This window comes from Marmota marmota, unplaced genomic scaffold (assembly GCF_001458135.2).
Source record: "Marmota marmota marmota unplaced genomic scaffold, marMar, whole genome shotgun sequence".
In the NCBI taxonomy this organism is placed as follows: Eukaryota; Metazoa; Chordata; class Mammalia; order Rodentia; family Sciuridae; genus Marmota; species Marmota marmota.
The window spans coordinates 8,483,873-8,498,367 of NW_026000249.1; the positions used below are offsets into that span (position 1 = coordinate 8,483,873).

The 14,495-nt window shown below is 39.2% G+C and overlaps 1 protein-coding gene across 4 annotated transcripts in view; it reads right to left on the reverse strand.

Moving 5' to 3' along the window:
* Positions 1–14,495, reverse strand: part of Phka2 (phosphorylase kinase regulatory subunit alpha 2) — a 71,582-nt gene that overhangs the window by 39,249 nt on the left and 17,838 nt on the right. For all 4 annotated transcript variants that reach the window (XM_015488066.2, XM_048796495.1, XM_048796493.1 and 1 more), the window contains exons 2-6: positions 10,814–10,972; positions 7,637–7,684; positions 6,432–6,600; positions 3,501–3,583; positions 933–1,013 (exon numbers count right to left, since the gene is read on the reverse strand). In XM_015488066.2, the coding sequence (XP_015343552.1) occupies positions 933–1,013; positions 3,501–3,583; positions 6,432–6,600; positions 7,637–7,684; positions 10,814–10,972 (540 nt within the window). The remainder of the gene's footprint in view (positions 1–932; positions 1,014–3,500; positions 3,584–6,431; positions 6,601–7,636; positions 7,685–10,813; positions 10,973–14,495) is intronic.

The window sequence follows — 14,495 nt, forward strand, 5'->3', positions numbered from 1 at the left end:
CAATTCTTATTACACATACACAGCACAATTTTTCATATCTCTGGTTGTATATAAAGTATGTTGACACTAATTCATGTCTTCATACATATACTTTGGATAATGATGTCCATCACATTCCACCATCCTTGTTAATACCCTGCCCCCTCCCTTTCCCTCCCACCCCTTAGTATGGGAAGAATAGACAAACTCTAGAAAGTTAATTCTTTTAGGAATAAGTGTGTTTTCTGTCAGTTTACCTAAATATACTTAACAGAGCACATTTATTGTTAATTTTAAAAAATTCTGGCTCAAGCCTTCACTCTGTCCAAAAAATCTACTTTGGTCTTAAAAAACAGCAAGGGAAGGAGGCATGTTAAAATGTCTACAGCAAGAGATGCAAACTGGTGGCCTACAGACATAATCTACCCAACAGGTGAGCTTCGTTTGGTTTCAAGAGTATTTTATAAATGAGTTTGAATTAGAATATTGGAATACTTTTAGGGAAAGTTTCCAGTATCCCCAATACTCCCCTCTCCTCCCAATGTTTTTCTATATGGTCAGTTTCACTTGTTATTATTGTCTGATCTTGTGGATTTGAATTTGTGAGCTCAACTTACAAAGTGCTCATATTCTTCAACCTTCACTATTAAGACTGGACATCATGCCTGCAGCTTCTTAAAACAGGATCAAGAGCTTTGACCCATTGGTGATCACGACAGACAAAAAAGATGAGGCCCACTTATTTTTTGGACACATGCAGATTTCAGCACAGGAAACCTACTTTCTTGACCTATAATTTCAATTGGCTGGGGTACATGTGCCACTTGAATTTCACATACTTAAGGTGGACTTTTAAAAAATGTGCTAATCAGATTAAATTCAAACTCCTAATGAAGAATCCAAGCAAAGCAACGAAAACACCCAGAAGAAGGAACAAACAAGAGGACTGTCACCTTGGCCATTCCCACAGAGCTTGCATTCAATTCTGGAATGCCTTGATTAGTCTTATCACCACGCTCCCACATTCCATAATCCTGGGAGAGAAAAAGATAGTTATCAGAGGGGGTGAAAGAGGTATATGAGACATGTTATGGAAAATGATTCCCTTATGTCACTGCAGGAACAATGAAACATAAGTATGTCTTCTCAAAGGCTCCTAACTTCATGGCTTTATATACTCATACCCTGGTCCTCCTCAATTTCAGTTCATGTGACCTCTATGCAGGATTTTAGAAGAAAATACTCAAGTGGAACAAAAGTGGATACCAAAGCACTCTCAAATTTCTTATTTCTAAAAGGTATTAATTTTTATATAAAAAAAACTCTTGATTTGTAGAGAACAAAATATTTTATTTACCTTAAAATCAAACTGCTGCTCTTCTATTTAGTGAATGCCTTTGAACTTATATTGAATTGTAAGATGGAATAAAGAAACTCTGATGCATGGGTTATAATTAGTTGAAGCCAACAAACCCATTTAAAATAATTTAAGAATTATTTTTAGCATTACCACTTGGGCAAAAACCTCAGTGACTGGAGCCAAGGTCAAAAGTGAGGCACAGTTCACTGAACATACATGGTGTTTAAAAACCAATTAATGTGAATTGGCTCAGAATACTCTGTCACACAGAGGACTCCATACACATGTACCTAACTTCAGTGATGAATACTTGCATTAAAAACCTAAGTACTGGATGCTGTTTTGAAACAGCATCTATTTTGTTTTTTTTTAGAGAGAGACAGAGAGAGAGAATTTTTCTAATATTTATTTTTTAGTTTTCGGTGGACACAACATCTTTATTTGTATGTGGTGCTGAGGATAGAACCCAGTGCCCTGCGCATGCCAGGCGAGCGCACTACCGCTTCAGCCACATCCCCAGCCCCAGTACATACACTATTGAAAGATTATAATCCAACAAGAATAAGATCAATACCAAAATGTCAGTATTTTTCAATCTCCAAAGAGGATCATTTGTAAAATGTGAGCACTAAAACTTGGATACACTAAAGCAACTTTAGATCCTTCCCTGCAAATAGGCCTTTTAGCTGGGCCTGGGCATCTTTCCTTCACTATTCTTCTTGTCTGGGCCTTCCTTTGCTCAAACCCATCTTTACTTCAACCCCACAGCCATGTGCTCATCCTCAAAAAATTCTTGGGTCCATCCAGCCCTCTACTTCAGAGTCTAAAATGACAAATGGTATCTTCCTTAGTGGATATCATCCATCTCTCTCTCTGCATGGCCATATTCTACTTGATCTGGCCTCTGCCCACTTTATGCCCATTCGTTGACCTTATTTTCCAGTGTCAATTTTCACCCTAAGTCTGTTCCTTTACTCTGCACTCTCTTCCTGAAGCACCCTGACCTCCCCTCCCAACTCATCCCGTTCCTACCTCTGTGTTATTGACTGCTCATGCTATTCCTACACTCAAAACACCATTTTTCCTCTCTTCTGGGTAACTAAACCCTACTTATCACCTAAGGTCCAACTAAAGGCTTACCTTTCCAAGGCTTCTCAAGTTTCTTTAGACCAAGGTTCATCAACTCTGCTACTTATGACATTTTGACCAGATAATTGTTTCATGGGGCTATTCTGAGCATTGTAGGATGTTTAGCAGCATCCCTGGACTCCTCTAACCACTAGATGCCAGTGGTACCCTCTTCTCCAGGTATGACTACCAAAAAATGTCCTCAGACACTGTTCAATGTACCCTATGAGAGGAAGATTGCTCCTTAATGAGAATCGCTGCTTTTGACCTAGGGTTAGTGAACTATAGTCCTTGGATCAAATCTTGCCACCTGTTTTTGCCAAGTTTATTTTGGAAACAGCCATGCTTATTTGTGTACATATGCCTGTGCTTCTTTCACGCTACAAAGGCAGAGCTGAGTAGCCACAACAGAGGCTGTAGGGCCTGACAAAGTAGAAAATATTTACTCTCCTATCTTTTGCAGAAAAAGTATGCTGACCATTCCTTAAGCCATAGTGACATTTTTAAAAACCAACCTGCCTTTCCTAACTGCTGCAACTGCTCTGCATAGTTCAGTTGTCGTCTAGAAGTGCATCAGGCTCCAACTTCAAAGCCAGACAGAAGCCCAGAGGAAGTGGACTTTATACCTGTTTATGCCCCAGCTTAGGTCCCTCTGCCTGTGGACTGGCTAAGGTGATCCCCATGGCACCCCAGATCCTACCAAGGTGCCAATGCTGCCACTTCTACAGCCTGACTCAGGCTGGCCTGTACATATATACCCCCTGGGACATTTTAGGGTCTTATTTAAGATAAGCATAATAATTCAGACAACAAGTGTGGGGTGTTCCAAAAAAAAAAAAAAAAAAGCCCACAACTGTATCTCAGGACAAAAATGTGCATTTACATGTGGAAGTGACACAATCTCACAGCTCTAGTCTTGCTAATCTTTTGTGTAGCCCCAAATACCCTGTCTCTCAAAGAATTCTATGATTTTTTTTTTCCTTTCTGACATACAGCACACCTGAAAAAGGTAGCTACCAGTGTTGATACTTACAGCGACTTTATATGCAGCTTCTATGTAGAAAACAAGATTCTGTATGAAGGCCACCTCATCAAGGGTGAAAATAATACGTAAGCCTAGTAAAGAGAAACAATAACGTTATGATACTAAGAATTTAACCCGGAGGTGCTTTACCATTGAGCTACATTCCCAGCCCTTTTATTTTTTATTTTGAGACAGGGTCTCTCTTGCTAAGTTGCTTAGGCACTTTCTAGGTTACTGAGACTGGCCTTGAACTTGTGATCCTCCTGCCTCAGCCTCCCTAGTTGCTGGGATTACAGGTATATACCACAATGTCTGGCTGAAGTTATGTTGTGAAGAGAGCTGCTAGTTACAAATTACAAATATCATGCTAGGAAACAAATCCTTTTACCCTCATTTTCATTTTTCTTACTATGGCATCAAAAATTAAGTCTGAGGCAAGTCATAAAAAAATCATAGAATTCTTTGAGAGACAGGGTGTTTGGGGCTAAGCAAAAGGGTTAGCAAGACTAGAGCTGTGAGATTGTGTCACTTCCACATAATCTCAGAAAGAGGAAGGAAGGAAGAGAGGCAGGGAGGGGTGGGAAGATGATAGAAAAGAAAGAAAGAAGGGAGGAAATAATGGCTCCATCTGTGTGTGTGTGTGTGTGTGTGTGTGTGTGTGTGTACTGGGTAGAAAGAGTTGAAAGAGAAGGTATGGGCCCTCTGGCACTAATTGGATTTGTTCAGAAAAGGTTGCAACAAAGCAAGGATTGGAGCCCAGAACAACCAGGGCACTGTACTTATCCTTGAGTGAGCCAAAGGAAAGGGTGAGTACTTTGCCCCAGTGGCAGATAGGGCAAGTAGAGTCCCCAGAGGCCCTTCCTACTCTGGGAAGCCCACCTCTCAGGACCTGCTGGGGCAGCTGCCTTACTCACTGTAATAGGCAGTGACCAAGAAAACTGTTTTTTGTTTAGCCCTTGAAATGTAATCGATTATAGCAAATACACATATTTTTTAAGTTTGAATTCTGAAAGCAGGTATGAATACTATAAGATGTGTGCTCTTATATCAATGAGAAAATTTAACTAGCAAGCTAAACAACCAGTGACTGAAAATGAAATGGCAATATATATATACATCGCCTTTGAATGATATCTTCAGAAGGAATAGAGATGGAATTAAAGTTGATATTGCAACATTAGTTATAACAGCAAAACAAATAAAGGAATAATTTAATTATAGTATACCCATTAATAAAGTTACTAAAATAATGTTTGTGAAGAGCTTGTAAGATTATGGGGGAGGGCTAGGGGTATAGCTCAGTGGTAGAGCGCTTGCCTAGAATGCATGAGGCACTGGGTTCGATCCTCAGCACTAGGTTCGATCCTCAGCACCACATAAAAACAAATACATAAAATAAAGGTATTGTGTCCATCTACAACTAAAAAAAAAAAAAGTAAAAACAAAAGATTATGGGGGAAATGCCATTATTTCCTCCCTTCTTTCTTTCTTTCCTATCCTCTTCCCACCCCTCCCTCTCTTCCTTCCTTCCTTTTTCTGCTTTATAACTGGGGCATTGAACTATCTTTTTATGTAATAAAATGACTATGTATATAATATAACACTTATTATATAAAAATGCATAGAAAAAAGATGTGGAGGAGACATATCTAAATGAAAAGTGGCAGTGTAATTTTTTTTTCTTTGTATTTTGCCACATTTTCTGAAATATTTATAGTGAGAACTCATATTAACTCATATTGACTTTCATTAACTTCCATAACAAAAAATTACTTTTTATCAGCGTGTGCTTTATTGACAAAGCTATAAAAATATTGCTTGCTGATTTATGGGACTTGTTTTTCAAGTTTCACACTTGCAGTCTGAGGCCTCAGGCATGTCAGTTCAGTGGACTGGTGATGAGAACTCTGAGACAGAGTCAGTCCAACTTGGGAAGCATCCTTAGTGGACGCTCCTATGGGAGAAAGGTATGTGAAAAACAGCTGCAGCCTGGAGCTTGAAGACCTGGCATCTCACCTGTCATAGAAGCCAGTGGCTCTGGCTCACCAGGAACAATGTATACCACTGACAAGTTGCAGGCCTCCTCACAGCATAGGTGCTATGGGCTTCTCAGCTCACTCTGGGGACCCCATAGAGTGGAGGGAATGGTGTTGTTCAAATATAACTTAGATAAAGGAGGATGTATCTTAGAAAAGGGTGACCAGATAGTGAGAGGGAGAGCTGAAGGCACGAGGTGCTAATCCTGGAAAAAAAAAAAGTCTAAGAGCAGGCATGAGATTGTCTGCAGGTATTTGAACTGCTCTAGGTTGCTCCAGGAACTAGGAGAGTGACAGGATGGAAGCTGAGGGCTCCACAGCAACAAGCTAACAGAGTTGGTTCAACAGCCTTCATCCTGCAAGTGCCTGGGTAGAGGTAGACTGTCCTATCTGCAGGTCACAGACAAGGTCCCCACACTACCTGCCCTATCACAGACACAACTGCATATGTTATCAGAGAACATGCTTTTCCTTTGCATAAACTGCTCATTTAAAATACTGATTGCTATGGATTAAATGTGTCCCCTCCACAATTCAGTGTTGCTGATCTGCTGGTATTGAGGTTGGGCCTATAGGTGATTAGGCCATGAGGGCTTCTCTTTCATGAATGGGATTCGACTCTTAAAAAAGAAGCTTTACACAACATTCAGTTCTCTTGTCCTCCTGTCTTCTGCCATGAGAGGACAGCATTCCTCCCCTTCAGAGGATGCAGCTCTCACCAGACAATTGAACCTGTCAGTGCCTTGATCTTGAACTTCCCAGACCCCAGAACTGTGAGAAAATTTCTGTGTTTTAAACTTCTGAGTCTCAGGTATTCTTTGTAGTAGTAAAACAGATTGACATTGCCCCCTCCATTTCTGGATTGTCACTTTCTAAATAATGGGCTTAAATGGCCCTGACTCACCTGACGCAGTCATCTGGGACAGGAACAGGAGGAAGAGGGAAGTGGCATCCACCTGGAGGTGGCCCCACTGGTCATCACCCACCACGGTACTGCAGGTGGAGGTATTGTACTTGGCGTGCAAACTGTCTTTGGTACTCTGAGTGTGTTTGAACTTCTCCACTTTGTCCACCTAAGAGAGAAGGCAAGCTGGCTCCACATAGCTACACAGGTTCATGGCTGGCATAGGTCACCCAAGGCCAATCAACTGGAGCTAAACTTCTTATCTGCTACATCTGGAAGCCAGAGGGATGGGAGGCAGCTGCTAGTGTGCAATAAACATAGGGCTGTGCTGTGGATTCTTCCAGCCCATTCACGGGAAACTTTCCAGTCCAAGGGGTTTTAACAATTTCTGCAGAGATCAGGGTCGTGCCAAAGCGTTCCTTGCCTATAGAAACCCAGCTGTGACATATAGTAGGTACTCAAGGAGGCAGCGAAGGAAGAGGACCTGTTTAAATTTCAAATTCTCCTTTCCTAATGTTGGAAGAAAAAGAGCAAGTATGTCTTTGAACATGCTGACTGAGGATTGGGGACTGGATGGCATTTATCTTTGAATTTGTGTAGATTCTAGTATAATGTTCTGTATAAAGTACATGTTCAACCAATTGTTTTATTTACCCCTCACTGAAACTACCAGAAAATAGTAATGGTAAGTTTTAAAAACTCAAACACTTCATCTCAAATGAAAACATACCCTTTACAAACTTGATAGAGCACATAGCTTTCTAGTAGTGGCTTTTTAAAATTTTTTCTCCTGCACTGGGGATTGAACCCAGTGTACCACTGAGCCACATCCTTAGACCTTTTTATTTTGAGACAGGGTATTGCTAAATTGCTGAGGTTGACCTTGAACTTGTGATCCTCCTGCTTCAGCCTCCTGAGTAACTGGGAATACAAGCATGCATCACTATGCCCAGCTTACAAATGGCTTTTTAAAAAATATATTTTCTTAATTTTTTGAAAGAAATGTTTTCCTTTTACACATGTAATTATTCAAAAGAGATTCTCAGAAACAGTGTTCTGTGAGACCATGGCAAAATATTTTAAATTTCTCTCCCTCTTGAGAAGAAAAGTTCAAAACACACCAAGTAAGTTAATTGTCACAATTAAAATGACACAAAATGCCCACTCAGATGCTCTTCGAGCACACATCTGCACATTCCACCTACCTGTCTCATCATGCACTGGAGTAGACCTCGCATTAGCTTCACCACGTTCTGCGGAAATAAAAGTGGTGTCAGTAACCAGGCTTGGCTTCCTCGCTCACAGAAAACCACCTCTGGGCCTTCCAGTGGCTGGTAAGCTAGTGCTGCCTGGCAACTTCCCTGAAAGGGCATATACATATATGAATATTTCAAGTGGTCTGCCATTTCTCTATCGCAAAGAAAGAAAAATTCTGACGAAGTGATCTTTCTCAAATAAAAGGGTTAGATCAGATGGAGTCTTCTGGCTGTTCAATTCAGTGACTCCCCACTGACATTTTAGAAACACAATTTTTATAAACCTGGTGCTTGGGAATTTTATGTCAAATTTCACAGTAATTTATTTTTGTATATTAAAGATAAATTAACTCCACCATGCCTGCCCCCAAATAATGATGTTACACCAAAAGAACCATTTGTGACACCATTACTGGACTATTGAGTAAAGTTCTTACAAAATTTGAGTGGTAGCCAATGTTTCTTAATAATGTGATGTATTGCAACTGATTGCTATTATCATCATTATAAATAATAACAGTACTACTACATTAATCAATTAGACATTACATCCAGGCATTGTTTAAAACACTTAGATTATCTCAAATTTTTGCCCCAGCCTTATGAGGTTATTATATAGCATTATTACCCCATTTTGTAGATGAGGGGACTGAGGCTAAGAGAGCTGAAGTAATATTGCTCAAGTCTTCCAGCTGACAAGGGGTAGAGCAAGAACAGAGCTCAGACATTCAGAAGCCAGAGTTTGAGCTCTTATCCAGCCCATTATGTTGCCTCCCATCTTCTCCACAATTCAGCCCATTTAAAGACCAGTCTGTTCAATCCCCAGTACTTAAATAAATAAATAAATAAAGGACTGGTCTGAACATGGTCTGCTAAGAACACTATACAACTACTTCATGAGTGGCTGAGCAGAAGATATTTTGTAGGCCAAAGTAGCCTGGAGGAAAGACATTTCCACCCAGGGACATGAGTATATACTCTCTTACAGAACATATATGATTTGCAGGGGAAGACACAGTAAAAGGGCTCAAAAGTGCATTGTCAATGAATTTCTGTCTCTAAAGTCCTAGGATTCTAGAATATAATCTGAATTTATATCATGAATTCTATTGAGGCAGAAAATGTTATCTCATAATTATGAGGTAAAATTAGCATTGTTATAATTAACATTTCCTACAGTGTATATAGTGTAAACATCTGTCAATTGACTCCCCACTGTCCATGCCAACTAAAGAAAATTTATTTTCCATTAGGCAGAGGCACAGTGGTTCCCAGCTGGGGGTTATAACTGCCATCTCCAGGAAGTAAGTATCTAGAAATATGGGATGGAGGTATTTTAATCATCATGGCAAAGGTGCGAGCTGCTGGCACTTAGTGAGTAGAGACAAGAGTCCCTAAGTGTCCCACAATGCATGAGACACACACACAATGAACCCAAAATGCAATAGTGTTCCTGTTGAGTATCATCCTGTTTTTTTCTATCATGAAGGGAGATGTCATTAACCACATTCATCAAATAATAAAAGGATTTAACTATGAAAAATTGTGTGCTTTTTGTGTCTCATTATTGGTAATCAAGGAGCAACAAATCCAGTCAACCCTAACCCAGCCCAAGTAGGAGAGAGAGAGAGAAAGAGTGTATGTTTGAGTATGAGACACACACACACACACACACAGAGAGAGAGAGAGAGAGAGAGAGAGAGAGAGAGAGAGAGATTGGATACTGCTTTACTTTGGTTTTGTCTCAAAAGGTGACAGGAGATTTGTAAGACATTCACGTCAAATTATTCTACTAATAAATGAATGATTACATAAATCTCATCCTTTTTGGAGGACAATTCAATGCTTTCTGTATCCAAATTTTAAACTTGCCTTAACCCCAAAATTGAGTGAATTCATCATCCTACACTCAGCATTTCTGACCAAATACAAGCCTTATTCCCACGGATAAGCTTTCTTTCTTAGTTTCCTCATGGCTCTCAAAGCTTCCCTCATGCTGCCTGCCACTTATGTCCACTTTGGTTGCTATAAACAAGCACCCACTAAGCTGGAAGACCTGACGATCCACTGGCTGTGAGGGTCATCCAGAAATGTATGAATTAAAGGCGAATCGTAAGGCTGGGGATATAGCTCAGTGGTAAAGTGTGTGCTTAGCATGCATGTTCAATCCTCAGGACACATACATACAGAAGTATCTTTATAAAGATAAATCCCAAAGGCTCTCATGCTTAAAGAATTATACTTTTATATTTCAGTGTTCCCTATCTCAATGTTATCAAAATATTTGGAAAATACCTCCCATCCTTAAGGGCAGAATATTTTCTTCCAAACTCACTGATGACAAATCTTTGCTTTGGTGAGTATCTTGGTTTCTGATTTTGGGAAACAACAACAACAACAACAAAAAAAAGGACTTCATTGTGCTGTATGGTGAATAACAGGCAGAAAAATAGTGTAATATCAATTTGGTGTGAAACTAAGGGTGACCATGAATAAATAAGACTGCTTTCCTGGAGTGACTCAAACTAGAGTTATTTTTAAGTGAAGTTTCAAAAATGTTTTAAGCAGTGGCAATAATGTTTGGATAAATATTCTTTCAATGTGGCTACCCTGAAGAGTACTTTTTAAAAATAATCACGTTTAGTTTATAATGATGTCTTGTATATAAAAATATGTATAAAAATTGATAAAATGTGTGAGAGAAATATAGCTCATAAGGCAAATCAACACTCCAGAGTTAGAAATTTGAATGTTTCATTTCCTATTTGGTGTGTGTGTTTTTTTTTTTTTTTTTTAACTTTCAGATGGACACAATATCTTTATTTTACTTTTATGTGGATTGAACACAGTGCCTCATGTATGCTAGGCGAGCACTCTACCACTGAGCCACAACCCCAGCCCCTTGGTATGATTTTTGATGTCATTATTTTATGGAGGGGAAAAATGTCTCAAACAGAAAGATGCATGTGAGGTTGAGACCATATAAATGCCTCTCCAAAACACTGTATAGCAGAAATGGAAGAGAGACCTGCATCTCAACAGTTCTACACACAAAGCTAATTCTTCCTTGGTTTTCTTGAGGAAAATGTGCTTAACAGCCAAGATATGGCTGTCAGTCACCATTACCTGTTCCAATTCATAGGCCTTGGCCTTGTCCTCATCGCGGTCGGCATTCTTGCGGTAGGCCATGCCCAGTCCCCACACAGCCAGGATGCTGTAGATGTTGTCGCGCACCCAGGCATCCTTCTGCTCATGGCTGGCTGACAGCAGCCCTGTGACGGGATTCTATTAAAGAAAAGACACAAAATAACTTTGCAACTCCCTTCGCACAGCTAGCTCCTGGGCAACAAATGCTCACCCAGGGGACAGACAAGGACCAGGGATGAGGAATAGAGACAAGAGTTCCAGTTCCTGCTCCACCATTAACAGTGTGATCTTGGGTGATAAGTTGCATCACTTTTCTGAGCCTCAGTTTCCTCACCTGTATAACCAGGCGATGAGACTAAAAAATTGTCGAAGGAACCTTCTAACTCTTATGTTCTTCTTTCATTTTCAGATCAGACCACACTGTTGTAAGTGATAAAACAGAAGAATGAATAAATAGAAAAAAGCCTGCAAGGCTTTACAAATCTGTGCATTGTGGGCTTTAGGTCTTCTCTGGCCTTCACACTTCCATATTGGTTGGTAAAGAACTGAAGCTGGGAGCAAGAGACCTGGATGCAGGACCCCATCCACTTCCTAGCTCTGTGTGCCCAGGGAAGCCACCTTTCCTATCTGGATCTCAGCTATCTTGTCTGCAATTCAGATACTTCGTGGGCCTAGAGAGAAGGTGCTGAGCAGGAGGAATATGTGGGAGTCTTATTTAGCTGTAATGTCATTTTTATTTAAAAAGGCAGTGGAATCACTAAAAAACCAGACCTTCATATAAAAAAACTGCACGGAAATGTTCATAGCAGCATTATTCATAAACATCAGAAAGTGAAAACAAGACAAGTATCCATCAACTGATGAATGGATCAACAAAATGTAGTCTCTACAATGAAGTATTTGTCAGCAGAAAGGAATTACTAATATACACTGTAACACAGATGAACCTTGAAAACATAATGCTAAGTGAAGGAAGCCGGTTATGAAAGGTTACATATTGAGTGACTGCATTTATATGAAATGTCCAGGATACACAAATCTATACAGACAGAAAGATCATTGATGGCCTAGAGCTATGGTGGAGGTGGAGTGGGGGAATGAGTGGCTGCTAATAGGCTTTTTCCTTTTCTTTTGGGAGGTGTTAAAAATTCTTTAAAATTGACTGTGGTGATGGATGGACAACTCTGTGAATATACTAAAAATCATTCAATTGTGCCTTTGAAATAGGTGAAGTGTGTAAATAAATTGTATCTCATTAAAGTTATTAATTTTTAAGCACCAGTCCTAATAAACTCTGAGCCCAGAAATAAAATGGATAAGATAGGAAATGAGTCACATAAAGTCTCTGATGGCTTTTCCCAAAAATATACAAAGAAATATGTATCTAATAAAATGCATCATAACAATCAGAACCCTGCCAGCTTAAAAAAGAATTATTCAATAGGGCAGAGGTGTAGCTCAGTGGTAGGGCACCTACCTGGCATGCATGAAACCCTGGGTTCTATTCCCAGCCCCACAGAACAAAACAAAACAAAAAACAACCATTATTCAAAAGGGTTCTGTATTATTTACAAGATGTCTCATGAAAAACTGTTGAGTACTTTTAAAGTGACAGTGCTAAGGTTATTAGGTTTTTAATAAAGGTATTCTTTTATATGGTCCTACTTATTAAATATTTGAATTTCTCCTTTAATGAATCTATGCCTTCTATAAAAACATCTAAAACTGAACTGATACTACCCTCAGAGGCAATAGCATTCCATGTATTGACATAGTTATCCAGCCAATAACTTATGAATCAATGATATTAAAGCCAATCAGAAGTGAAGTCTAGGAATGACTGAGTCAAAGAACAAGGCTTATTCCAATAGTAGATTACTGATTCTTTTAAAAAATCACTATTCACCAACAATAGATAACATATACATCTTTATCTGTTCTGAGACCTATTGGGTAAGTCTGGGGCAGGAAATAATCAGGAGATCTACAGAAAGAACTCAACTCCCCTCCAGTGTCTCCACCAACCATGAGTCTACTGAGATAAACAACCTTCAGATGACACAGCAGTGACCGTTACACATAGTGCCAAGTGTGGTTTGGATTATGAAATGTTACCCTCCTATTAACTGAAAGTCTTCTTTTTTATTCTTTAGTTTGGGCTTAACTGTTAGAGTGGATCATTTTGTCCCCACCTAACACTAGACTGTCTATCTTCCCTCATTCAATTACTGAGAAGCAGTCTGGGTGTTTCAGGGGACCCCCACATTCAAAACTATGCATACAAAAAAGCCATATAAAAGGGGTATTATTGTACTCAGGAAAAGGAGTATTTATGACTTGTTTCTCTCTTGAAATCTATAAAACATGATGCATTGTGTTGCAAGAGATGTGGATGGTTCTATTTTGATGTGATTCATAAAAACTGAAATGGTGGGCTGAGGTTGTGGCTCAGTGTAGAGCACTTACCTAAAGTTTAAGGCACTGGGTTCAATCCTCAGCACCACATTAAAAAATAAATAAATAAAATAAAGTTATTGTGTCTATCTACAACTTAAAAAAAAAAAAAAAACCTGAAATGGCCACAGACTGGTAGATACTGTTACTCCCAGTCTGCGTCCCTTCCAATAAAGATGACCCAAAGGTTTTGTCTTTGCATTCCTCCCCTACTTGGAGATGGGTTGTGCTGCATCACCCAAGCAGGTCCATTGCATTAGAGCTCTGGGGTCATTGGTTTCCATTAGATATGTCAATGGAGGGAGAAACAAAAGGCTGAACACTGGCAAATACAGACCATAGAAAGAAGGTGGGGAGATTTGTCCAGGGAAAGCCTTATGATCATATTAACCATCTGTTGCTTTCCAATGTTTAAAAAATATTATTTAATTATATCTGTTAAAATATTATTTTTAAATATAACACTGTAGAACTGTCTAACTATAATCATATAGATGAGTTTTCCATTTTTTCTGCTCTTTACTTGTCCTCCTCCCTTTACATCAGCAATCCCATAAACACTGTCCATGTAACAACCTTATATATATTTTTCCATCTTTTTTTTCTGTGCTGTGAAAATCAGATATTTAAATCATATACCTACATGCACATGCTTATGTATAAACTTCTATATGTGCAAGGTTTTTGTTTGGAGGGGGGGTCACTGTTTTTAATGAATGGGATCTTAGGATCACTGCTTACTTGGCATTTCCCATTCAACAGAACCTTATGAGATCCCTTAAGCCCTTTGGTTTAACTCAAACTCATTAAGCTTTATAAGCTCCATAATATTCCATGGTGGATGCACATGATAATGCATCTAGTCATCTACCATTGTGATGGGTATTCATTAATTTTTCAGAGTTTTAATATTTTTTGCCACTGCAAAAATACTGCAATAAGTATCATTATAACATAAGCTTTTTTCTTTTATTTATTTATTTATTTTTAATTTTTTATTGTTGGTTGTTCAAAACATTACATAGTTCTTGACATATCATATTTCACACTTTGATTCAAGTGGGTTATGAACTCCCATTTTTACCCCGTATACAGATTGCAGAATCACATCAGTTACACATCCACTGTTTTACATATTGCCATACTAGTGTCTGTTGTATTCTGCTGCCTTTCCTATCCTCTACTATCCCCCCTCCCCTCCCCTCCC